At 42.3% G+C, this 25,887-nt stretch overlaps 2 protein-coding genes across 5 annotated transcripts in view; one reads left to right on the forward strand and one right to left on the reverse strand.

Annotated features, from left to right (window-relative positions):
- Positions 1–1,356: 1,356 nt before the first annotated feature.
- On the reverse strand, positions 1,357–9,652 carry selenoe (selenoprotein e). 3 transcript variants are annotated; one of them, XM_057830981.1, is made up of 5 exons: positions 8,782–9,652; positions 3,299–5,401; positions 2,127–2,203; positions 1,837–1,915; positions 1,357–1,690 (listed from the first exon to the last, which is right to left on the reverse strand). In XM_057830981.1, the coding sequence occupies exons 2-5, from the start codon at positions 3,407–3,409 to the stop codon at positions 1,547–1,549; spliced, it is 411 nt and encodes a 136-aa protein (XP_057686964.1). In that variant the 5' UTR covers positions 3,410–5,401; positions 8,782–9,652; the 3' UTR covers positions 1,357–1,546. The 3 variants fall into 3 exon arrangements, with proteins under 3 accessions (XP_057686964.1, XP_057686962.1, XP_057686963.1); XM_057830979.1 differs by lacking the exons at positions 1,357–1,690; positions 1,837–1,915; positions 2,127–2,203 and having other exon boundaries at positions 3,424–5,401; XM_057830980.1 differs by lacking the exons at positions 1,357–1,690; positions 1,837–1,915; positions 2,127–2,203; positions 3,299–5,401 and adding an exon at positions 7,248–7,276.
- LOC130912877 (cytadherence high molecular weight protein 1) overlaps positions 9,203–25,887 on the forward strand; it is a 39,017-nt gene continuing 22,332 nt past the window's right edge. Inside the window, exons 1-3 of one of the 2 annotated variants that reach the window (XM_057830976.1) lie at positions 9,203–9,482; positions 12,464–12,526; positions 19,706–19,873. In XM_057830976.1, the coding sequence (XP_057686959.1) occupies positions 12,482–12,526; positions 19,706–19,873 (213 nt within the window). In that variant the 5' untranslated portion in view covers positions 9,203–9,482; positions 12,464–12,481. Of the gene's footprint in view, positions 9,483–12,375; positions 12,395–12,463; positions 12,527–19,705; positions 19,874–25,887 lie in introns of those variants that run through there. The other variant, XM_057830977.1, reaches the window with a different exon arrangement.

Below are 25,887 nucleotides of genomic sequence, written 5' to 3' on the forward strand. Positions count from 1 at the left end.
CAATCCAGTCACAAACAGTGGCTGTTTTAGGGGTGGGGCACTGGCCCCACCGTTAATTTGAATGGCCCCTGAAATGCCCGTCTCCATTTTAGCAGAAAGCATGGCAATCTGCAAATCCTTCTTTTCTGAAGTGAGAGAGAATGAGATAATGTTGTTTCTAGAGTACACAATGTAGAATTGATATTGACAAATGGTATTGCGCTTCGATGAAAATATTGACTAGGACAAAAGGCCCTCCCCCTTCGGATTCCCAGAATACCGCTTCACAGGGAGGTTACTCGGTTTTAAGAACAGGCGGGGCTTAGACCCCAGGAGTTACACAGGATGTAAGTGAGCGTAGCGTACAAGCACAAAACTTCACAAACGGCTAACAAAGACTGATAGTATATATATATACATATACATATATATATATATATATATATATATAATATATATATATGTGTGTGTGTGTGTGTATATCGCACAGATTACATTACACGTATGTAACAAAAATGGCTATAATTTCAGACCCTGAAAATGCTACCAATTATTTAAATTTCCATAATATATGGGTCATGCTAATTTGCCTTAAACATACGCACACAAACATATATCCAAACATTATACATAACATATTTACATACATGCATACATACAGTGCAGTACAAGCCAAAAGTTTGGACACACCTCATTCAAATCGACACAAATAAAGGTTTAAACCCCTTTGATAAAGCAATAAATTTCACTAATCAACCCTGAAAAGGCATGTCTTTGAAGTAGAAAAAAAAAAACATTCTAGGTGACTCCCTCTTGAAGCTCATCAAGAGAATGGCAAGGGTGTGCAAAAAAGTAATCAGAGCAAAGGGTGGCTACTTTGAGGATACTAGAATATTATACATGGTTTTAGTTATTTCACCTTTTTTTGCCGAGTACATATTTCCCCACATTTTCATTCATGGTTTTATCTTCAGTGAGAATTACAATGTAAATAGTCGTGAAAATAAAGAAAGCAGGAGGCCCCGGGGTCGACCCAGGACACGCTGGAGAGACTATGTCGCTCGGCTGGCCTGGGAACGCCTTGGCATCCCGCCGGAGGAGCTGGCTGAAGTGGCTGGGGAGAGGGAAGTCTGGGCTTCCCTGCTAAAGCTGCTGCCCCCGCGACCCGACCCCGGACTAAGCGGAAGATAATGGATGAATGGATGGATGGATGGAATTAAGAAAGCGCATGAATGAGAAGGTGTGTCCAAACTTTTGGCCTGTACTGTATATGTGTGTGCAGGGGTGTGTGTGTGTGTGTGTGTGTGTGTGTGCGTGCTGTGTGTGTATGAAGGTGGTAAAAAATCCACAGAAAAATACAGAAAACATGTATTTTTTTATGTTTTATTATTATAATTCTTTTTTACTTTGGAGGAGAGCGAAATGAAAAGGCGCACTGTCCCACACCGCGTCCAGCAAGCCGCCAAACCATCAAAATGGAGCCGGGATTTTGTTTTTTGGAAACACCTTGAGGCCCCATTCATCATCCATGGTGTGCGCCAGACGCAGAGACGAGTAGGTGAGGGCGTCACAGCTCGTCACGGGGGGCGCGCAGGGGGAAGTTCTGGAACTCTTCCGGCACCTCCTCACCCTTCTGGGACCGTCTGTAGAAGCCCAGTGAGTCCAGCAAGGCGCTGATCTCGGCAGCTTTCATGTTCTTCACTGAAAGCGTCTGCCCACCAATGTGCACAAACATTATTATTATTATTATTATATGCACACATTGATTTTCAGGTTGATTAAAAAAAGTGATTGAAAAAATGCAATATGACACTTTGTAGCTAATCTGATGTCAAAAGTCTGAAGGTCAAACGTTACCTTTACAACCTCATCCTTGTCGTTATAAAAAATAAGTCGGGGCTCCACCTCCTCCGAGGAATCGTACTCCAGGTTGTGACTGTGTGAAGAAACAGTTGAGGAAACTTCATCAAATACTTTTTCAGAAACTCTGAAGATTTGTCGGTAATGATGATGATATTTGAATTTTCTGTAAACAAAGTCTTTTTGACTTCTTGGATTATTATAACGTACATATACTGTACAGTTTTTGGAAACATCTTGAGCAAATCTAACATGTTTTTGATTTTGTAATCTCTTGGTAAGGATACTACAAGGCCCAGCGCTCCATTAAGAAGTGGTGCAGCTCGGGCATTTTCTTGATGCCTCATCCAACAACGCTTGGAGCCTGAAAAAACAAAACACGAAGATGTCACCATTTTCGATGCTTCATAATCATGGCAAATGATTGGTTTATTTTCCTTAATTTAAATGTTTGTTTTTTTAAATAACGTGCATGCAATTTTTATCATTTACGTATTTGTTATCTATTTATTTTTGCTAAATACAGTAATACTTCTACTTATGAAATGAATTTGTTCTGGAAGTAGCATCTTAACTTGAAAATAAAGACACGTTTTCCATGTAAATTCTCTAATCTGTTCCAAGCCCCCCGAAATTCAGACATAAATCTTTTATGATGCATAAAAATGTAACAAATACATGTTACCATTGGATTATTGCACAATAAACATAATATCCGAGTTGTGCGTAATGTGAAAAACCAAGAATAAAGCTGTCGGAACACGAGGGGCGAATGAAGAGGACGCTAGGGGTTTACATACACAGACAGTAGAGGTCCCTCTAGCCAATGGGATGCCAGGAATGCTAGACAATAGCAAACTGCATAGCAGCTATAAGTATGTTACGTTCAGTCCACTCTGGGAGCTGCGAGTACCAGCCGTACTGCATTTTTGCCTTTCTTATCCTGAAATTTCTTTCTTAACGAGAGGCAATATTTTCCCATTGAGGCGTGTCTTAACCTGAAAACTCTGTATGTAGAGATGTTCTTAAGTCGAGGTACCACTGTACCTGCACTGTATTTGGCAACTGTTCTAACAAAGTCAACAAAAGGACATGGAAACCTATATAGTGTGCATATAAAAACCCTCATTAAAATGAAGAAAACATCACACAAAAGTTACAATTTTACCATCATTTTATCACCAATATTTTTTTTCAGTGGTTTGTTTTTGTTGAACTATGACTATTACATTCATTAAAGATACATAAACAAAAACAAAAAATCCCTAAAAAATAATTAAAAATAAAACACTGCAACTTTATCATTGAAATATAAAAGGCATTTTTAAAAGGCATAGTTTTATTGGCATTTTTTTTATTGTATTTTTAAAAAAATCTTTTTTGTACATAAAAAATTATGAAGAACCTTATTTGGTTGGTAATAAAATAATAATCAACTTTCTCCCTAAGAACCGCTCACCAGAAGTTTTCCACGAGCGATGGTGTTCTGACTATCCACTGCGGTTTCGTTGTCACTTCCTCCCATCGCAACAGTGGCGGTGAGGGTCAACACCAAGAGGGCCGCCAACATCGTGACTAAGTCGGTCTGACTCGCGTTCAAGGGTCCACCTGTAAGAGACTCGCACGGAGGAGACCACTTTGCGCTCCCACAGGGGCTTCACATTCTTCTTTTCAGCAAAATTCCAATGGAGAGATTGTAAACATTTCACAGAAAGTTCTAGTCAATAAACTCACAGGTCTTCTTAAGTTGAGTTTTTTTTTTTAACGAAGCCTTAGGTAGGTGTAATTATTGTAGCTTTAGAAGTCACCCATCAGACCTAGGCGAGTGGCATCTTCCACATCCCAGGTGACATCTGGCTTCTTATCATCTTTTCCCACATTGGAAAGTGACACGCGCTTTAAGAAAAATACAATGAAATGGGTTCTTTAAAGATCTCTTTAGTTGTAGTTTCTATAAATTTCACTCTTTAACCTCAAGCAGCTACTTTCGCAAACATCAGAGAAAATACTTTCTGATGTCTCTTTACTTGATATTTGCATGATCTAAATTTTGGACTAAATTCAGTGCATTCAAGTTATTGATGGCGATAGACAACTAATTCCAATCTATTTTGACTGGCCAACATGCGTTTTTGTACAAAGACAAACGAATCATCAAGGACATATTAATCATATGCATTATCGGAAAAGCTGAGGACTATTTTCGAGGCTTGGGTGAATTCAACGTATGTCTTCGGAATTCTTGCCGATAATTCAGTGTCGAATAATGGATGGGGAAAAAATGTAGGTATTGGTATCACTTAAGATTTAGGACATGTCTACACGTAACAGGGTATTTTGGCAAAAAAATATATATATATACTGTGTGTTTTTCTATGGTTTGGCCTATCATCCACATGCACACGCACATTTTGGGCATTCAAAGTGGATGTGTGAATTCTGCGTTTGTAGCGCCATCATGTGGACACTGATAACCAAAGTTTTAACTGGGGAAAGGTGACTGACTGCGACAAACTTTTTTCCCCGCTACGTTTATTAATCCCTTGGGAGAGTTCCCTCTGGGAAATTAGTTTTCCAGTGCCCACAACACCACAGCAGCAAAGATAAAAGTATGACGTGCAATTTAGTAAAAAGAAAGTGCTAGAGTAAAAAGGATTTTTTAAAAAAAATTAAATTAAAAATGGAATACAGTATATGCAATTCAATACAATACACTATTACCGTACTTAAGAAATACAATAAAAGAAATAACAGAAATAAAACACACCAGGCAGACAATAGCAGGAGAACAGAGTTACAAATAGCAGCAGAGTAAACTTAAATACAAATGAATGTTGTTGGCTGTGAAAGCTTTTTTTTTGTTTGTTTGTTTCTTTTTTACAAACGTGCTGGTGTAGACGTAATTATTTTTTCCGGACGTATTAGGACAGGACCCTCAGTTTAAAAATAAATAAATAAATAAATAAACCCTGCTAGGTGTAGACATGGCCTTAATATGACAGCATGTACCCATGTATGCTCCCCAGGGGGGTGCAGTGGCCCGGGAGTCATTGAAAGACCGGCCCACTTCATGGACGGTGTTGGAAGCCATCCAACCACCAACACAGAGGTCCTTTACTAATATGCAATAACTTTGGGCCAGAACTTATTGTTATGATACGGCAAGCCGTTAAGCATGGATCCAACACAGAGGTGGAAGTTTGTCGTATTTATTACAAAACAAGAACTAAGGGAGCACACCAGAACACGCGAGACAAAATACAAAATAAAAATGGCACGAACCTAGTCGGCGAGTAAACTAAGGAGAAGGCACAAGGGCCGGAAAAAGGCTAAACTAAATGATAGCAAAGTCGAACAAAAATACTAGCACAACAATGTGATAACAAAGAATACAACCGTAAATGGCAAGTAGAACTCCAGATGATGCACACAGCGGTAAGCAAGCAGGTTGGCATGTAATAGTCCGACACTTGCAGATGGTGACAGGCTTCCTTAAATATCAAGCTTTCCTAATGCAGCACAGGTGTGTCGCATTACCACGCCCATCTGGCTCAATCAGGTGCTGAATATAGGAAAAAGAACTGAGAACTCAAACAAATATGACAGAACCCCCCCCTCAACGGACGCCCCCTGGCGGAACACCTGGTTTCGTGGGATGGAGGGAGTGGAAATCCCGCAGAAGCGATGGATCGAGGATCCAGGAGCGGGGGACCCATTGGCGTTCCTCAGGGCCATAACCTTCCCAGTCGACCAGGTACTGCACACCCCTACCCCGCCTCCTAGAATCAAGTATGGTACGTACTGTATACACCGGCCCACCATCGACCACACGAGGAGCAGGAGGAGGCACTGGCGGAGGGTTCAGGGGACAGGTGGAGACTGGCTTGAGCAGAGACACGTGGAAGACTGGGTGAATCCTCATTGAATTAGGAAGCTTCAGCCTGACCGCGACGGGGTTCACCACCGAGTCCACAGCAAAAGGGCCCACGAACCTAGGGCCCAACTTCTTGGACGTCCCCGCAAGGTGCAAATCCCGCGTTGATAACCAGACCATTTGGCCCGGTTGATACACTGGAGCAGGCCTTCTGTGGCGGTCAGCAATCTGTCGGTTGCGGGCTGCTGTGCGGACCAGTGCAGCCCTTGCGTCCCTCCAGACTTTATGGGCCCTCCGCAGGTGGACCTGGACAGAAGGCACAACCACCTCGGCTTCCTGGGACGGGAACAACGGAGGCTGGAACCCGTATGCGGTCATAAATGGTGACCTCCCTGTGGCCGAGCAAACGAGGGTGTTGTGGGCATACTCCACCCAAGGGAGGTGTGATGACCAGGAGGCTGGATGCAGTTGGCAAACACAGCGAAGGGCAGCCTCTAGCTCCTGGTTGAACCGTTCCGTCTGCCCATTCGACTGTGGGTGGTAACCAGAGGACCGGCTTGACGTGGCCCCCAAGGCCTTGCAGAATGATCCCCAAACCCGCGAGATGAATTGTAGTCCTCTATCCGACACAAGGTCACATGGAATGCCGTGAGTCCGAAATACATGAGTCACTAACAGGTCAGCAGTCTCTAGAGCTGAAGGCAATTTGGGGAGCGCGACGAAGTGGGCCATCTTTGAGAACCTGTCCACCACGGTCAAGATGACAGAATGGCCCCTGGATCGTGGGAGGCCAGTGATGAAGTCCAGTGCAACATGAGACCAGGGGCGAGATGGAACAGGGAGTGGATTCAGCAATCCCGCAGGTGGCCGATGAACTGCCTTGCCTCGAGCACAGATGGTACAAGCGGAGACATAGTCCATGATGTCCTTGCGCATGCCTGGCCACCAGAACCTCTGTGACACAAGAAAGAATGTGCGGGAAACGCCCGGGTGACAGGCAAACTTCGAAACGTGGCCCCACTTCAGCACTCCTGCGCGCTGTGCGTCTGGTACGAATAACTTGCCAACGGGACAGCTTCCAGGTACCCTTACACCCCGCAAGGCCTTCTCCACAAGACGCTCGACCTCCCACCGCAGTGCTCCAACGATCAGGTTCTCTGGCACCACCGGCTCATCCGAAGGACCCTCTTCCAATGGTTCATACAGCCTTGACAGGGCATCTGGCTTCCCGTTCCTCGACCCTGGACGGTAAGTTATCACAAAGTTAAAGCGGGTCAGGAACAACGCCCAATGGGCCTGGCGGGAGTTGAGGCGCCTGGCAGCCCGAAGATACTCCAAGTTTTTGTGGTCCGTGAGTATTTGGAACGGTTCTTCCGTCCCCTCCAACCAGTGCCTCCATTCCTGCAAAGCCTGTACGATAGCGAGCAGCTCCCGGTTGCCGACATCGTAATTTGCTTCTGCAGGGCTCAGGCGGCGGGAGTAGTATGCGCAGGGGTGCAGTCTCTGGTCAACCGTAGACCTCTGGGATAGAATGGCCCCCACTCCGGAACTCGATGCATCAACCTCGACCACAAAAGGAAGATCAGAATCAGCGTGGACTAGGACAGGTGAGCTCGTAAATGCACGTTTTAGACCTACAAATGCGGCCTCTGCCGCAGAAGACCATGCAAAGGGCCGTTTGTTCGAAGTCAGTCTAGTAAGTGGCTCGGCCCTCATACTGTAATTGCGAATAAAACGTCTGTAAAAGTTGGCGAACCCAAGAAACCTTTGTAAGTGCTTACGTGACGTGGGAGTCGGCCACTCTGCCACTGCCTGGATCTTAGCCGGATCAGGCCTGAGCTTTCCTTTTTCCACTATAAAACCCAGAAACTGTATTGACCCACAGTGAAACTCGCACTTCTCGGCCTTGACAAATAATTTGTTCTCGAGAAGTCTTTGTAGAACCATGCGGACATGTTGGCAATGTTCCTGCTCATTTCTTGAGAAAATTAAAATGTCATCCAAGTATACAAAACAGAAAACGTTTAACATATCACGCAATACATCATTTATGAGAGACTGGAATACAGCAGGTGCGTTTGTGAGACCGAAAGGCATGACAAGGTACTCAAAATGCCCGAGCGGGGTTTTAAAAGCGGTTTTCCACTCATCTCCCTCACGAATCCTGACCAAGTGGTATGCACTGCGCAAATCTAATTTTGTGAATATGGTGGCCGATTTTAATGGGGCGAAAGCCGAATCTAACAACGGCAGCAGGTATTTGTTTTTAACGGTAATCTCATTGAGACCCTGGTAGTCGATGCACGGCCTAAGACCCCCATCTTTTTTGCCGACAAAGAAAAACCCCGCCCCCAAAGGAGAAGATGAAGGTCGTATAAGGCCAGCAGCCAAGGAAGAGGAGATTTATTCCCTCATCGCCTCTTGCTCTGGTTTAGAGACCTGGTACAATCTAGAGCTAGGTAGAGGGGCGTTAGGCAACAATTCAATCGCACAATCGTACGGACGTTGCGGTGGAAGTGTCTTAGCACACTCTGTGCTAAAAACTTGTTTGAGGTCATGGTATTCGGCCGGAACATTCCCCAAATCAATTGGCTCGGTAGGCGCTTGCGCTCGGCTGGGAAGTAAACTTGCAGAGCGCAAGCAGTGCGAATAACAAAATGTACTCCATGTTAATATTTGTGTTTTGGTCCAGTCAATATTAGGGTTGTGCACTTTTAACCAGGAGAGCCCCAACACAATTGGAGCCGATTTACATGGCATAACCAGAAAGCTACGGATTTCAAAATGATTCCCTGAAAGTCTAGTTTTGAGTGGCGCCGTAATAAACCTCACGTCCGCCAAGGGGCGCCCATCGAGGTCCAAAACCCTTTTTGGTCTAGCTAGCTTTATTAAAGGACATTTGAGAGCTTCTACAACACTCCGGTCTACAAAACAATCATCTGCCCCTGAATCAATCAGAGCAGTAATCCCAATATTAACCCCACCATGCGACATTTCCCTCTGTAATTGCAGTCTCGTAATATCCTGGGGTTTTATTTGTTCTTTTAACTCTCCGTGATGAGACTCACTTGATGGGACGTTGTCGTGCACGAACCTCGTCCCCCCTCGGGGAAGGCGAACCCCAGGGAGAGCAGATCCAGGTCGACGCGAGGGGACCGCGTCACAGGTGGCGAGACGGTGCCCCGGCAAACCACAGTACAGACACACACCTGCTCTCATCCGTCTCCGTCGCTCCGCTGCAGAGAGACGCCCACCGCCGATTCGCATGGACTCCTCCCTCATCGAGCCCGGACTCTGCGACGGCGCCCGGACGACCGGTGACTCAACGAAGCAGTCCTCACCGATGGCAGTCGGGCAGCTCCTCGGCGACGACCACGGATATCCCCGGTGCTCCATGGCGGCCCGTTCCCTCTCGCGTTCCTTCAGCCGACCATCCAGAGAGACTGATAAGGAAATCAGCTCCTCCAGGCTTGAAGATTCGTCCCGGGAAGCCAGCTCATCTTTGATTTTAGAAGACAGCCCTCGCCGAAAAATTCCACACAGCGCTGCGTCACCAAATCCGCACTCTGCCGCCAAAATGCGGAACTGAATGGAGTAGTCAGCTGCGGACAGATCGCCCTGAAAAAAATCCAGCAGGCGGCTGGCTGCCTCCTTGCCTCTAACCGGGTGATCAAAAACTGTCACGAACTCCGCCTCAAAAGTTTCGAATGAATTACGGATCGCGGGCCTTGTGTTGCTTACCGCCATGGCCCATGTAGCTGCTTTACCGGTGAGTAGACTCATAGCGTATGCTACCCGGGATCTGTCACTAGCAAACGTGTATGGCTGTTGATCAAAGACGAGGGAGCACTGGTGTAAAAATTGTCGGCATGCGCCAGGCTCGCCTTCGTAACGACAGGGGTGTGGCAATACCGGCTCTCGAAATGACGCCGGTGGGGTGGATTGTTCAGACGCCGCGGCCATATTACTAATAGCACTAGTTTGTATAGGGGATGCCATGTTTTCAATTCTTGTGGTTAAAGAACCGATCAAACGCACTAATTCGCGCAACGATTGCTCATGTTTACCGATCATGCGGTCGTGACCAGCCAGAGCATTGTGAACACCCTCCAAGTCTGTGGGATCCATAGGGTTGGACTATTCTGTTATGATACGGCAAGCCATTAAGCATGGATCCAACACAGAGGTGGAAGTTTGTCGTATTTATTACAAAACAAGAACTAAGGGAGCACGCCAGAACATGCGAGACAAAATACAAAATAAAAATGGCACGAACCTAGTCGGCGAGTAAACTAAGGAGAAGGCACAAGGGCCGGAAAAAGGCTAAACTAAATGATAGCAAAGTCCAACAAAAATACTAGCACAACAATGTGATAACAAAGAATACAACCGTAAATGGCAAGTAGAACTCCAGATGATGCACACAGCGGTAAGCAAGCAGGTTGGCATGTAATAGTCCGACACTTGCAGATGGTGACAGGCTTCCTTAAATATCAAGCTTTCCTAATGCAGCACAGGTGTGTCGCATTACCACGCCCATCTGGCTCAATCAGGTGCTGAATATAGGAAAAAGAACTGAGAACTCAAACAAATATGACACTTATTTAGAATTGTGGATTTACAGTTTCACAAAAATGCGAACTGTAACCTGATCAAAGTATGCATGTAGGACTTTTAATTCAAATTTTCTAAATTTGGTACTGTAAAAATGCATAGTGAGTGTGTGAGTAGTCAGAGAGATCGATCAACCTTGGCCGGAACTTATTCAAAATTGTGGATTTACAGTATCACATAAATGAGAACTATACCCTGATTAAAGTTCACATGGGAGTATGGCATACTCCAATTGTGATTTTCAACGTACCTCGTTTATTAGGAGAAAGAAGCGAACAGGAAGGGGCTATGGGAGGACAGAAGAAAAAAAAGAGAGAGACAGAAGAAGCACAAACAGCAACAAGAAATACATTGAACACCTACACTAACTATGAATGGAAGCCATCCAACCACCAACACAGAGGTCCTTTACTAATATGCAATAACTTTGGGCCAGAACTTATTTAGAATTGTGGATTTACAGTTCCACAAAAATGCGAACTGTAACCTGATCAAAGTATGCATGTAGGACTTTTAATTCAAATTTTTTAAATTTGGTACTGTAAAAATGCATAGTGAGTGTGTGAGTAGTCAGAGAGATCGATCAACCTTGGCCGGAACTTATTCAAAATTGTGGATTTACAGTACCACATAAATGAGAACTATACCCTGATTAAAGTTCACATGGGAGTATGGCATACTCCAATTGTGATTTTCAACGTACCTCGTTTATTAGGAGAAAGAAGCGAACAGGAAGGGGCTATGGGAGGACAGAAGAAAAAAAAGAGAGAGACAGAAGAAGCACAAACAGCAACAAGAAATACATTGAACACCTACACTAACTATGAATATGTTGGTGCTATCATTAGCTAGTTGTATTTCCGGTTGACACGATGTGTGTGTGGCCTGACGACCAAGGAGGGGATGGGTGGGAGTCAGAGAGTGATTGGGAGGGGTGGAGTGTACACAAATCAGCCATGTGGCGTAGGACCCAGTATTTGTGTGAATCTCTTGTGAGTGTGGGTATGTTGGCATCCCATTCTATGCTGTCTGATCGCTAATCCTGACACCAAATTTTTCGATTTGAGTGTGTCTAATTGCACCTAGTGATGTGTCAATCCCATCAGACATGTGATAGTCCTGCAGACGAGTGGAAATGCTGCGCCACCCCTTGAACAAAGGCAGAAGGCTGTTACATTTACTTGGAGGGCAACATACATATTGGCCAAAAACTGATAATGAAAAACCGATGTCGATATTATCCGATATCATTTTTAAATACAGATAATGTCATACAACTCTAGTAATTGCAATCATAACTTGGTGGGATTCTGCTCAAATCATTTTCTAGCATTTACAGCACTAGACAGGGCTGGCAAGAATGAACAAATGATGATTTGCTGCTACCATCCCACTTCAATGGATTGGACCTCTGCTAGTGATAAACTCATTTAAATTTACAGCAGAAGGATGATTGTACGCCACACGATAGGACAGCTGCGTTTAGATGCACAAAAGCCGAAAAGTATCAACATCACTGTGGAGCCTACAAAAATGGTCTTGTATTTAATTATGCAGAGTTGAAGTGTACTGAGGCGCACTCAAATGCTGCACACGCTCAGGAAAAACAGTCCTCTTCTTCATTCCAATCACATTCAACGGATAACTAGATAGAATATCACCAAATTTTGCCAAGGACAAAACTGACAACTTTCCGGCCGACCCAGTTCTATCACCTTTAACTCTTTCAGTGCCGTTGAGAATGACCGATGTCCAATCATGCGGCGTCCACTCATCCTACTGATGTGGATATCGATGAGTTTATAGAATTTGAAGTGGGAGCCTGTGAGTAAACAAAAGTTAGCCATGTAAGCAATGTAAACAAAACAATCTATTTGGAGACCTGGTGCGCTGTTTTTGCAGCGGGCCTTCACTTTTATAAAGAGAGGGGTGTGTCACTTTCACACACACCAATACACGCACCCACACACATTTGGCCCAACGTAAGAAGCAGGGAATGTGTGTGTGTGTAAAGAGTGCATTAGTTGGGGATGGGAGGGTGACTGTATAAAGAGTCTGCTCTCTCAGGTCTCCTTTTACTCTTTCGGCTCACATTTTCATCATCATCATCATCATCATCTTTGTTGTCTTCATCAGTGATTATCAGACGACAACATGCCCAGCAAGAGGAAGAAGAACCTGCGACGCATGAGGAGAGCAGTAAGTGAGCGAGTTGCATGCCACACAACTAAACAAAAAAAAGTGTTGTTTTTTTTAAGTTCAAGAAAAAGCGAATTTTCATTATTCGTCATTATAATATCCAGTCAATTTTAAGAAGTCAGGCCCCTCTACTCCTATCCAGGGCCAAAAATTAACAGTTGGAACAAGCCGAGAATTTGCTCATTTTTCAGATGAATCATGGAAAAATATTGGTTTGCAGGATTTGAACATCTTCATATATTTATAATCCATAGCACTTTTAAGAATGTGAGTGAGTTTTAGGGCTTTGAAAATGTGTTTGTCGGCGCAAAGATTCAGTAGTGTACTAGAATACTGGAAAAATGCAATTTGTATGAACAGCATAAATGTCATCATTAAAACATCATCCTAAATATCCATTCTTTGTTGCAAAGAAGTATTCTATAGATGTAAAAACAAAAATGTGTCACGATAAAGTGCGATTACATGACTTCATTAAATAAATCGAAAAGTTCAATATAAAAAATTTCGCATTTGTTTTATAGTGTTATTAAGGAACTATGCAAGTATTTCTTTATACAATAATAATCAAAAAGTGACGTATTTCCTGATGAACATGAATAAAATCTTTTTGAGGAGGCACTTTTAAGGAAACATGTAAGTGTTACTATTTTGAGTTTGGAAAAAGAAAAAAAGTGGTGGATTAAGTGGAGATTTTACACCAGATTTAAAAATAGCCTGACATTCAGAAGGCTGGCTGGGGAATGTTGTTGTCCCCACAACTACAAGCCGACAGGCGCTTCTACGTTGAGTCATGACGCCAAATCTAGACACAAGCAATCGACCTGTGATAATGGATGGGTGGAAATTGTGTTGGGGGGATGTTTGTTTTTTAGTGGGAAGTGTTTAATACGTGGAATGACAGATTTTTATAAACACTATTTAGTTTCATCAGTGAAGCTGGTGGAGTACATTTTTGTAAGTGCTATAGACAAGTTTCCGAGGTACTTACGCATTTCTGCTCGCGACTTCCGTTTTACACTTTCTCTAACCAAAACAACAGTAGAGCTGGATTGGCATCACTCATCAAAATCCCTCAAAAAAGGGAATTTGGAAATATCGCATTCATCTGCCATCATCACGACATGGGAGGACAACATGGTCATGAAGGCAGATGTGGAACCAAGCCCCTGCGGTGTTTATGTTGCCGTGTTGCCGCTGTGTTATGAAAGGTACAGTATGTTCTTCCCATCCCTGCATTTAAATGTGTCCAGTGCTCCAAAATACTAAAATCTTGCACTTGAAACGACTTGTTGTATTTGATATTATTACAATGATGATTGTAATTATGATGTTTAATATTATTGACTACAACTACTGCACTGCTGAGGTTGCAACACATGCTATATGCCGCTGCACAATTATGTTCAATTTGACCACAATTCTGTGTTTTAGGTCACAGCTGAAACATCATTAGTTTAGCTAAATCTAGTTATACAACGATAAAGAAATATTAAAAAAAAAAAAAACAGTCATGTACTACAAGTCATACATGGGCTTTTTACCCTACATGCGTAAATCCAAGAGTTACAAGTTTTTGTTTGTTTGTTTACAGGCAGAAAAAACTGGTAGGCAAGGGAAGACATCTTGATGTCCCTCACAGCATCACTTACTGTACGTTGATGGACATACATATATCGAGACTACGTGCGTTCTACTTTGATGATGAAAGACTCGACTTATGTTCCACGTTTGTTAAAATTTTTCAAATTTTATAAATTGTGATTTATTGACCTGTTCTGCACATGCACCAATTGTTTTAAATAAAACAAATGGATTCATGTTGTCCAAAACCTTTATTGCGATCAATATTGGCAAAAAAAAAAATAAAAAAATAATAAAGGCATACTATTTGTGTTTATATGTGTGATGAGACCATAACTATAATCTAACCAGATGAAAAATACCTTGTCGCATTTCATTGTAACAACAAAATCCGTGTCAACCCTTCTGCATTCGGCAACTGTAATATCGTTTGTAATTTCGCCTCACTTAGGTCACTCAAGTGGCCGGCGAACCAATATTTACCTTATGTTAACACAGGCTGCACAGATTGTTAGAATTTTGTCAACGTAGTGATAAGAACAAACGCACAACACAGAAAGTCCTGGAGCTTCATCTACATTGTGCTGAGTCCATTTTTGGAGATTCCATGGGCTCCCCTGGTTTGATTTTGCAGTTTTAACTACACACTGCTTACTTCAACCGCACTTCATGTCGTTCTGTCTAAACTGGAAGTCCGGAGCAGAAATGTCAAAGATGCCGCCGCTCATGTTTCGCCCAGGAAACTTGTCTATAGATAATTCTAACCAGGAGTGCTGGGAGTCACTCACAGCAGGGGGTTCTGAGGATCTTTTTTCGTGTTTCCCTTCCAAAAACAGCCGTTTCGGTCCAAATTTGTCATACTCGCGTGTCTTCTCCATACTAGGCACGCACAATGGCAGTACACACGCATGCTGGATAGTTTACATACTACTAGGCTACTACAAAGAGTGTTCTATTTTCACCTACAGTGTGTGTTGGAGTTATTTAATTGGAAATAGAAGCGCCTGTGTATTATAATGCAAATTGCAATGACACACGAACATACATTTGAAAACTAAAAGGTCCAAAAAAACCTCAGTTTAACACACAGTACGGTGGCAGCTCAACAGCAACAACAAACAATAAGATGGCTACAATGCAAGCATGTCTTAACGATTTGAAGACCCCAAAGGTAGATAAAACTATCAGCTTTATTTTCGACCTCGAATTGAATTTTCAAAAATGTCGCTGTTTTTCCTAAAGAAAAAAATCGCTAATTCATTTTTGAGCGATGTTAATGCCTCCTCTGTCAACATTTATCTTTTCCAATAGCGCTTAATTCACCGTGACCTGGTAGCAAGCAAGGTGTCTGGTGGTGAGCATGTTAGTAACAAAAAAAATAAACGAACATGTATATTCAATACCCAAAGTGAAATACTCTATTGTTTTGATAGGTTTTATTTTTTTAAAAACAAAACAAAAAAAAAGAATCTCCCAAAACTTTTTCTTCTCAACAGGAGTGAGTGCTGCAACACCAACAGCAACCCAATTCCCGCGCCACTGATTCGAGACTATTTAGTGTTTAAAAAATCGAAGATACATTTTTGTAAACATCGTAAAGGTTCTTTTCATTTTCATAGCTCTTTAAGACAAACATTTCGGAAATACTAACCCACCTGTTTTTCAACCATCGTAACTAATGTAAACATTTTTGTAAACAAAGAATTTCATTGTCAGCATTGCAAATGAATTTCTGACAAAAAAGTATGTCTTTATAAACATTCATATTTAGTCTTCAATAAAAGCAATTTATGTGGGATTTTTTTGTAAACATTGTTGACCATTTTGTCACTCTAACAAGAAGGGTTGTATCGTGACTTTCTGTGGATGTTCCATTGCTTTTGTCCATATACAGTGCCTTGCAAAAGTATTCGGCCCCCTTGAACCTTGCAACCTTTCGCCACATTTCAGGCTTCAAACATAAAGATATAAAATTTTAATTTTTTGTCAAGAATCAACAACAATTGGGACACAATCATGAAGTGGAACAAAATTTATTGGATAATTTAAACTTTTTTAACAAATAAAAAACTGAAAAGTGGGGCGTGCAATGTTATTCGGCCCCCTTGCGTTAATACTTTGTAGCGCCACCTTTTGCTCCAATTACAGCTGCAAGTCGCTTGGGGTATGTTTCTAACAGTTTTGCACATCGAGAGACTGACATTCTTGCCCATTCTTCCTTGCAAAACAGCTCGAGCTCAGTGAGGTTGGATAGAGAGTGTTTGTGAACAGCAGTCTTTAGCTCTTTCCACATATTCTCGATTGGATTCAGGTCTGGACTTTGACTTGGCCATTCTAACACCTGGATACGTTTATTTTTTAACCATTCCATTGTAGATTTGGCTTTATGTTTTGGATCATTGTCCTGCTGGAAGATAAATCTCCGTCCCAGTCTCAGGTCTTGTGCAGATACCAACAGGTTTTCTTCCAGAATGTTCCTGTATTTGGCTGCATCCATCTTTCCGTCAATTTTAACCATCTTCCCTGTCCCTGCTGAAGAAACGCAGGCCCAAACCATGATGCTGCCACCACCATGTTTGACAGTGGGGATGGTGTGTTCAGGGTGATGAGCTGTGTTGCTTTTACGCCAAACATATCGTTTTGCATTGTGGCCAAAAAGTTCAATTTTGGTTTCATCTGACCAGAGCACCTTCTTCCACATTTTTGGTGTGTCTCCCAGGTGGCTTGTAGCAAACTTTAAACGAGACTTTTTATGGCTATCTTTGAGAAATGGCTTTCTTCTTGCCACTCTTCCATAGAGGCCAGATTTGTGCAGTGTACGACTGATTGTTGTCCTATGGACAGACTCTCCCACCTCAGCTGTAGATCTCTGCAGTTCATCCAGAGTGATCATGGGCCTCTTGGCTGCATCTCTGATCAGTTTTCTCCTTGTTTGAGAAGAAAGTTTGGAAGGAGGGGCGGGTCTTGGTAGATTTGCAGTGGACTGATGCTCCTTCCATTTCAATATGATGGCTTGCACAGTGCTCCTTGAGATGTTTAAAGCTTGGGAAATCTTTTTGTATCCAAATCCGGCTTTAAACTTCTCCACAACAGTATCTCGGACCTGCCTGGTGTGATCCTTGGTTTTCATAATGCTCTTTGCACTTTAAACAGAACCCTGAGACTATCACAGAGCAGGTGCATTTATACGGAGACTTGATTACACACAGGTGGATTCTATTTATCATCATCGGTCATTTAGGACAACATTGGATCATTCAGAGATCCTCACTGAACTTCTGGAGTGAGTTTGCTGCACTGACAGTAAAGGGGCCGAATAATATTGCACGCCCCACTTTTCAGTTTTTTATTTGTTAAAAAAGTTTAAATTATCCAATAAATGTTGTTCCACTTCACGATTGTGTCCCACTTGTTGTTGATTCTTAACAAAAAAATTAAATTTCATATCTGTGTTTGAAGCCTGGAATGTGGCGAAAGGTTGCAAGATTCAAGGGGGCCGAATACTTTTGCAAGGCACTGTACTTTGTGTTTGCCTTTGCACGGGGTGCACGTGACCAAATATGGACCAGTGTCCATGAGGAATGTCTTGACTGGACGTCTGGACAATATCCTCTTACTCTGCTCCAACCGTGGGGGTGATATACTGGCTAAAAAAGTCAACCTCCATTATCAGCGACCGGCAGGCTACACTTCTCGATATTGGGAAGATAAGGGAGAGGATCTGGAGTGCTGCTCAAAATAACATTTTCCTGAACAGAAAGACAATTTGGCATTATTAAGAAGCTATGCAATGCGTATTCAGTTAAAATATCGTACATTTTTTCCCCGTTTTATAAAAATCAAAAAAGGTGAGGGCTGCTGACAAACACACCCTTTAATGGAAACAAACAAAAATGCAGGCTATAAACATTGTAGTCTTTTACAAAAGTAAGACATCCTTTTTTTTTCGTGATGTAGTCTTCAGCAAACCTTTTGACCATTGAAGGTGTTTCATGCAGAAGACAGGTCAATGTTTCAGTGTACAGTATTTGTGTGTTTGATCCACATTTGCACGTTCTGGTGAACCGGTGGGGTGTGAAAGGGGTTTGTTTTGACGGCAGACACCATCAACACGACGAACAAAAACATTTTCATGCCAGCGATTGTGTTGTGAGTGAGGCTGTCTGACTCTCGTCTATGAGGTTTCTGCTGACGGCCAAATTTTCACGCTCGTCGCACCTGTCGGGACGTTTCGGGTTCTGACCACTCGGTTTTCCGCAGTTATGTGACCGGCGGGATTTGTGAATGTTTTTGTCAGATTCGTACAGTAAAGCAGCTTCAGGCCTGCAGGGGGCTAAGCCCTCTGTAGGATGAACAACCCGGTTTTTGGAAATGGTTACCTACTCTTTTTTAATTCAGTTAAGATTCAGTCAAACACAATGTTTATGTACTTATTTTTTTAAACTTGAGCCACAATTTACTTTTGAACAAAAACTAACATGAGTCTTCTCAAAAACAACCTAAACTTTGCCATTTGTAAAATGCAGAGGTGGGTAACGCATTACATTTACTCCGTTAATTTACTTGAGTAACTTTTTGAGAAAAATGTTCTTAGAGTAGTTTTACCATGCCATACTTTTTACTTTTACTTGAATAGATTTGTGAAAAAACAATATTCTTACTCCGCAACTTTGGGCTACATTAGAGTTGTTACATTTTTCCTATTTATTCTACATATTGACTTTATTTTTGCCCACGATGGTTGTATCAGTTTCACCAAAGAGACGACGCAATGATAAACACACGACTCCATCATACCAATCAGAGGTAACAATGTTTTTTCTCCACTAGAGGGCACTCATGCTCTTTGGAAAGGTAATGGGTCATAGTGTTGTTCTGGTCTGAAATCGATTATTTTTTTTATGTCCTGTTTTTGGCTTAATATGGTCATGTAATAGGTTATAGTACAGTATAATAATAATAACATAGATGAAGTTGTGTTGAGAAAAAAAATTACAATTATTTTTGTAAATCACACATTATAAGCAGTTACTCACAACACTACTCATTACTTGAGTACAGTGATCCCTCGTTTTTCGTGGTTGATGGGGTAGCTGTGAGCCACTACGCACTTTATATACTTGTACCTTAGCTGGGAGCTACGACGAAGCATTAGTATAAATTCTTCTATTGATTAAAATACTGTATAGTATGAGAATATAGACCGTTGTGGCCCAGGCAGTAGATTTATGGCCTGTGTAGGCCCATGGTTCACCCTGGTGGGCCAAGGTGCCCCTTAGTTTCTCCTCGTACTCCGCATCCAGCACGCTCTGATACAGGTTACGACCATCCGTACCTTACCCGTGGGGACAGTCTTTCGTGCCCCCTACCGCGTCCCTCCCTAATATTTACTGGCTTCATTGCCAGCCTTCCAGCAATCACTTTCAGCAAAGGTAACATATTTTTTGCAACCAATGAGCAACATAACTTACACTTGGCAACATCATAGACAATTTAGTTGCCAACAAAGTTACTCTAAAACTTTTGTGAGTGTTCCACTGGAGTTTGTGTATTAACGTTGGGGACTGATGTAGGTGTTTCCATTGTTCTTCGCAGAAAGCGCAGAGACGAGCGCTGGAGGAACGCAGCACCTGTGGCTCACCCGCAAAATCTTTGCCCGCAGTTGCCCTGAAACAGCCTAAAAAGAACAAGGAAAGTGCCCAGGTCCGACCTCAAGTCCTAGAATCGATCCCAGAACTGGTGCCACCTGGAGAGATCAGTCAAGTAAGAACATTTAACACGTTCTCCAGGGAATATACTGTATACTTCCACTTTTTTGCTGAAGATCTAAATTTTTCAACTTTTTATACAGAACCCAGTAAAGGCGGCATATTTTCTTTTCACACAGATATTCCACAGAATTGCTGGGCCAAGTATCAAATCTGTTATAAACATGCACATGTGGCAATATCTTATATTTGCTGGGTTTGGTGTGGAAAGAACATGTTGTGGCAATTTGGTGGGATCTCATTCTGAAAGTGGCACAAAAGCCCACCCAGTTGTGACCATACCTTCCTTTACTGGCTTCTCTGGGAAAATATACACTTGGCAATATCCTGCGTTAGCTAGGTTGTACTGTGTGTGAAAGGCAAAAGCTGCCGAACATTGGCAAGATTTTGGGTGACTATTTTTCAGGATCTTTGTGTGAGAGATCAGAAAGCGCAGATCCACACTGTCCTTGGCTGGATTCTGTGCTGAAGACATAAAGGACTATTGTGCAACTCGTGAGCGTTTTGAGAAAAAAAAAAAAAAAAGGGGGGGGGGGGGGGTCAGCTTTCACTCTGAGTATGAACACTCGACTGCCTGTGGCAGGACCTTATGGAATAATGTGGGGAGTGGGGGTTGTTACTGTATGTATAGTTAGGCTGGGGGGGAGCGGTTAAGGGAACAGCATGTTCCATTTAGCAAAGGCCTGCAAAGTCAAAGGAGACTTCTCACTTCTGCTCTACATGTTATTAACACGGATGTGCTTTTGCCTTTAAATATTAGGGACACCTCTTAAAACTACTAATGACTACGATACTCTGTCTGTACTTCTACCTGACCTTGACAAAAAAATACGCCCAATGTAAGTCACAAATAACACTTTTTATTTTAAACAATATTTGACTGAAATACTGTAAATGAAAGCCTTTTGATTCCTCCATATACAAAATGTTAGCGACTCAGGGTTTCCCCTAGGATATTTTTTAAGCTGTGGTAGTGGTGGTGGGCTGCATGGGAGTCGGACAGTCCCACCATGTTGTGCCACGGCAAAATAGTTTCATATAATGAGAAATGAAATTTTTTTTTTAACCCTTAAATACCTGCAACATGAAGCAATTATCAGAGAATCCCAAAATTTGAAAAATAAGGTCCTAATGAAACCTTTTTTTCAAATTTGTAAAAAGAAAAGTCAAAATGAATATGTGTAATAAGCGCTGATATCTATAACCCTTGCTAAATCCTGTTTGTTTTTCTCATTGAACCTGCAGATGCATGTGTTGACCTGCATCCATCATTGTTTTTTTTCAAAAAGAATTGTCAAAATTCTGAATTAGTCTCAAAATCATGAAATTTTAGGTGTATCAAATGTGATACGTTTGGCAATAAAGGGTTAACAACATTTTTTCCCCTAAGAAAAATCATAACAAAGATCTATTTGAAATATTTCATTAGCCAGGCTAATGAAATATTTCGGAACCTGATGGTGTACATTTACGATGGAGTATTAGGGCAAAATAACAAAATAAAAAAATAAAAGGACAACGAGACTAAGTCATACTGTTGTTACGAGGGAAAAAAAGTCGTATTATTACTTAGGAGTAATGTATCTGTAAGCCGCAACACACTTTACATACACGTACCTAAGCTGGGAGCTACGATTAAACTTTGGTATAGATCATTCTGCAACAGGAGAACCGATGTGATTTTCAAAATAAAGCGTTTAAAGGAACAATTTGTATTTGACATGCCATTTCACACGACTTCTGGCAAATAGAGCATAAATAATGAGCTACTGAACATATAAATGGCAGAAATTACAGAAAAGACTGAAAAAGCAGTTTCTGCTCTTGCACTCCTCTTTAAAATAAACTGCTGTATTTTAAGCCAAAAGACTGTTGTGTTTGATAGAACAATATGTCTATATGCTGCCATAGCAGCTTCATGGCTCATTAAGCCCCCGATCTATTTTTAATCTGTCCCTTTTACCCTGGAAACCCTCGTTAACAGACGTCGCGCAACCGCTTTTGTTTCAACCCCGACACAAAAAGAAGTAATTATATTTATTAATCAAAATGTCTGTCATTTTTAGCTTAGAATAATTAATTGATGTCTAATATTTCGCTTAAAAAAAAAAAAGACTTAAAAAAATTATTATATCACATACTTTAAACTTTTAAACAGATTACGTCACAATGAAAAAAATGGGGTCTGTAAAAAAGTCACAGATATCTACTTTGTAACTATCGAATAATTGTATTTTTTCGTCAGTCGCCCTTTCCCCAATATGTTAGATGATAAATAATTGATCCAAACAAAGAAAAATTGAAGGAAAAAAAAAACGTTTAAAAGGGTAAATATATGAAATGAACATCTTGACTACTCCTTGATGTCTGCGATTTCTGCATCACGACCAATGTTATCTTACCATGTTTCACCAATAAAATCACCCCAAAATCCGGCTGTGGCCATTCACATCTGTGTCTTGACACTCGATGATACATGCTACATGGAGTTTTTGGATCGAAACAATGTAAGTACCAGATAATATCTCATTAAAATCATGGCGTCTTTAATTCTACTCACGCATGCTCTCGCCTCCAATTAGGGTTTTGTGGTTTAATTTTTTTTTTTAAATGCTCTCCTATTCAACATTTTTCTTCCCCCAGAAAAGAGATTTTAACGGACGTAAAATCTGGGACGTAACTCTACAAACAATATAAGACGCTTGTTAAATCTTATTAATATTGCACAGAATTATAAACAGAAAGCAATTATCCTCTCTTTGGACGCAGAAAAAGCATTTGACAAAGTCAACTGGATTTTTCTCTTCAAAGTTTTGGAAAAATTTGGCTTCGGTGAGCCATTTATCCGCTGGATAAAAATATTCTACAACGCCCCAAAAGCCACTGTAAACACAAACGGGGTCATTTCACAAAGTTTCTGTCTTCAAAGGGGAACTCGACAAGGCTGTCCACTCTCACCCCTATTATTCGCTCTATTTATTGAACCATTAGCAATTGCAATAAGACAAAACGCTAATATCAAAGGGATTTGCTCGCGCACATCAGAACACAAAATTAACTTATACGCAGACGATATACTATTATATCTAGAAAAACCAGAATCCTCCCTACATGAGACTTTTGAACTAATAAAGACATTTTCACAAATATCAGATTATGCTATAAATTGGTCGAAATCAATTATAATGCCCTTATCAACAAACTCATGGAATCCTGCAAATCAAAATCACAATATTCCAATAGGGAATATAAAGTATCTTGGAATCAACATTTCACCAAAACTTACAGAATTAACTAAACTAAACCATACACCTCTCTTAGCAAAAATATGTGAAGATTTGACACACTGGAATAATCTACCCATCTCACTTTTGGGCCGGATAGCAACAGTCAAAATGAAAGTATTACCACAAATAAACTATTTGTTCTCAATGATCCCCTTTAAACCCACTCAAAAATGGTTTCAAGACCTAGACTCAGCCGTCACAAAATTCTACTTTAAAAACAAGAAAAACAGAATTAGCCTTGCCAAATTGCAAAGAAATAAACCAGAGGGGGGTCTAGAGGCCCCTAATTTCCAACACTATTATATAGCAAATCAAATACAATATCTTATTAGGTGGTTATATCTTAACACTGAACAACAGTCATGGCTAGAATTAGAGCAAACAGACTGCAACCAAATACAATTGGCAAACCTCCCCTTTATTAGCTCTAGTATTAAGCACCATAGCTGCTTCAAAAACCCAATGATAGCATGTACCTTGAAAGCCTGGTGGAGAGGTATGGAAATTACGCAATCACAACAAGCCCCGTGTAAATTCTCACCAATCTGGCACAACCCAGACTTTGGAGTTAATAAAAATCCTATTTATTTCAGCGCATGGGATGATACGGGAATAAACCAGTTACAGCATTTGTTTAAAGATAATACATTCATGTCATATGAAAAAATAATGCAAGATTTCCAGATCAAAGGGGTCAATTTCCTGCAATACAATAAAATCAGGGCAGCCATCAGAAGCAAATTTCCATCACTAACGGGTACGTTAGACCCACCACCTTTCGTAAATAAAATAATAAATATGCATCCTCAACAAAAAAAAATACTTTCAAAAGTATATAAAGCCCTCTCATGTAACAACTCTACTTGCCTACCAATCGAAAAATGGAATAACGAACTTTCGGTAACATTAGATAATAACTATTGGTCCAACATCTGTAAAAATACATTTATAATGACAAAGAATAAGAACCTTCAGCTTATACAGTTCAAAATACTGCACAGATGGCATATTACTCAATCTAAAATGCACAAAATGGGGTTCTCCCAATCCGATAAATGTACAAACTGCAACGAAGATACTTCAGATACATACTTTCATGCTCTTTGGCAATGTAAACCAATACAAGATTTCTGGGCACAGGTAACGAAGAAACTCTCTTTCCTATTGAACTGCAGGATTCCATTGTCTCCAACTCTTTGTCTGCTTGGCGATCTGAATACAGTGAATATCTCTATCCATCAAACCCGTCCACTACTAGCAAGTCTAACGATAGCCAAAAAAACAATATTGTTGAATTGGAAAAACAAACAAAACATTAGCATTAACCAATGGCTAAATCTAATTATTGAATATATAACATTAGAGAAAATATCTGCCAAACAGACAAATAAAATGGACAAATACGAACAACAGTGGGAAACGGTCGCAAGAATGATGAACATAGAATAAGGATTCTCTCTCACCTGCGAAGGAATGCCACAAAAATAATAAAAATGTACACATAAATTGATGTATGCGGGGTGTCCAGGGAAGTTGTATGCATCCTTCTGCAGCTGGAAACAGGACATGTTTAAATCCAAACTGTTTTGTACACTCCCAACAGCATGTAATAAATACACTTTCTTCCTTCACAGTTTAGTCGGTCAATGGGCTTATTTTACAAGGATACTCATAGACAATTTGGTTTCCAGCTGCTGGGGAACATATGCAACTTTTTTTTGGAACACCCGATATATTATCAGACTTGGAACAATTAAGGAACTATGCGTAAATAATACACTTCACCGGTCCTTGGCATACATCTAATGGTGTTTGATAAACCTCTTCTTCTGTCAGCTTTACAGGTGGAGTTTGTTGGCGTCCTGCCCTGGGCCGTCCTGTCGCCGGTCTTGGCCCCCGGGATTTTCGGCCGGGGCTTGTCTGGTTGCGTCTGGCTGTGCGGGGGTCCCGTCGGGCGCGCGCTGGTGTCGTGGGCGGGTGGGGGGGCCGCGCGGGTGCCGGTCCGGGGCCGCGGCCCTTCCCCGGCCGGCCGGGGTGGGGTGGAGTTGGGGTGGGGGCCGGGGGGTGCATGCGGCAGCCATGGTTCCCTCCCAGGTCCGCCCGGCCGGAGCCGCGTCTCCCTGTACCGGGTGCCGGGGAGGTGCCCTCTGGTGTCATGCCGCGTGCCCCTCCTGGCCCGGGGGTGGGTTGTGGGGGGCGCGCTTCCGTCCCCTTGGTCTGCTTCCGGCCCTGTCCGCCTCCCTGGGCCGCGGCGGCCGCTGCTGCCCCCCGGCCGGCGGGGTCGTTGGCGGGGCCTCTTGGGGCCCTGGGTGAGGCTTGCTGTCCCTTGCCGGTGGGGTGGACGTCCCCTGGTCGCCGGCGCTTGGTGTGGCGCCTGCTCGGAGTGCGGGGTGGGTGCTCGGTGGGTGGGGGGGGGGGGGCGGTCGCGGAGGCGCCGTGGGTGGTCTGGGGCGGAGATTGATCGGGGCCCTGACGCCTCTTCTGCCCTGCGGCCGGTGGTTCTGGTGGACGGGGCCACGCCCGCGGGAGCCTGCCTCTTAACTCACGCACTTCTCACTTCGGCACTGTAAATATTTTTCACCTTGGCACTTACATGCTCATACATTTCTCCGGGGAGAGTTGGGACGGGGCTTTACAGTCCCGGCCCGGCTCCCCCCTGTTTTTAATGCACCACACACCAAGGTTGTGGGATGGTTGGGACCTGTTGGGGGTGGGGGTACCT

Source organism: Corythoichthys intestinalis, chromosome 3, assembly GCF_030265065.1.
Source record: "Corythoichthys intestinalis isolate RoL2023-P3 chromosome 3, ASM3026506v1, whole genome shotgun sequence".
Classification (NCBI taxonomy): Eukaryota; Metazoa; Chordata; class Actinopteri; order Syngnathiformes; family Syngnathidae; genus Corythoichthys; species Corythoichthys intestinalis.

Bases quoted from the DNA above. Each gene is read 5' to 3' on its own strand.
- selenoe (XM_057830979.1), bottom strand. From the start codon at position 9,496: ATGAGTCTACTCACCGGTAAAGCAGCTACATGGGCCATGGCGGTAAGC.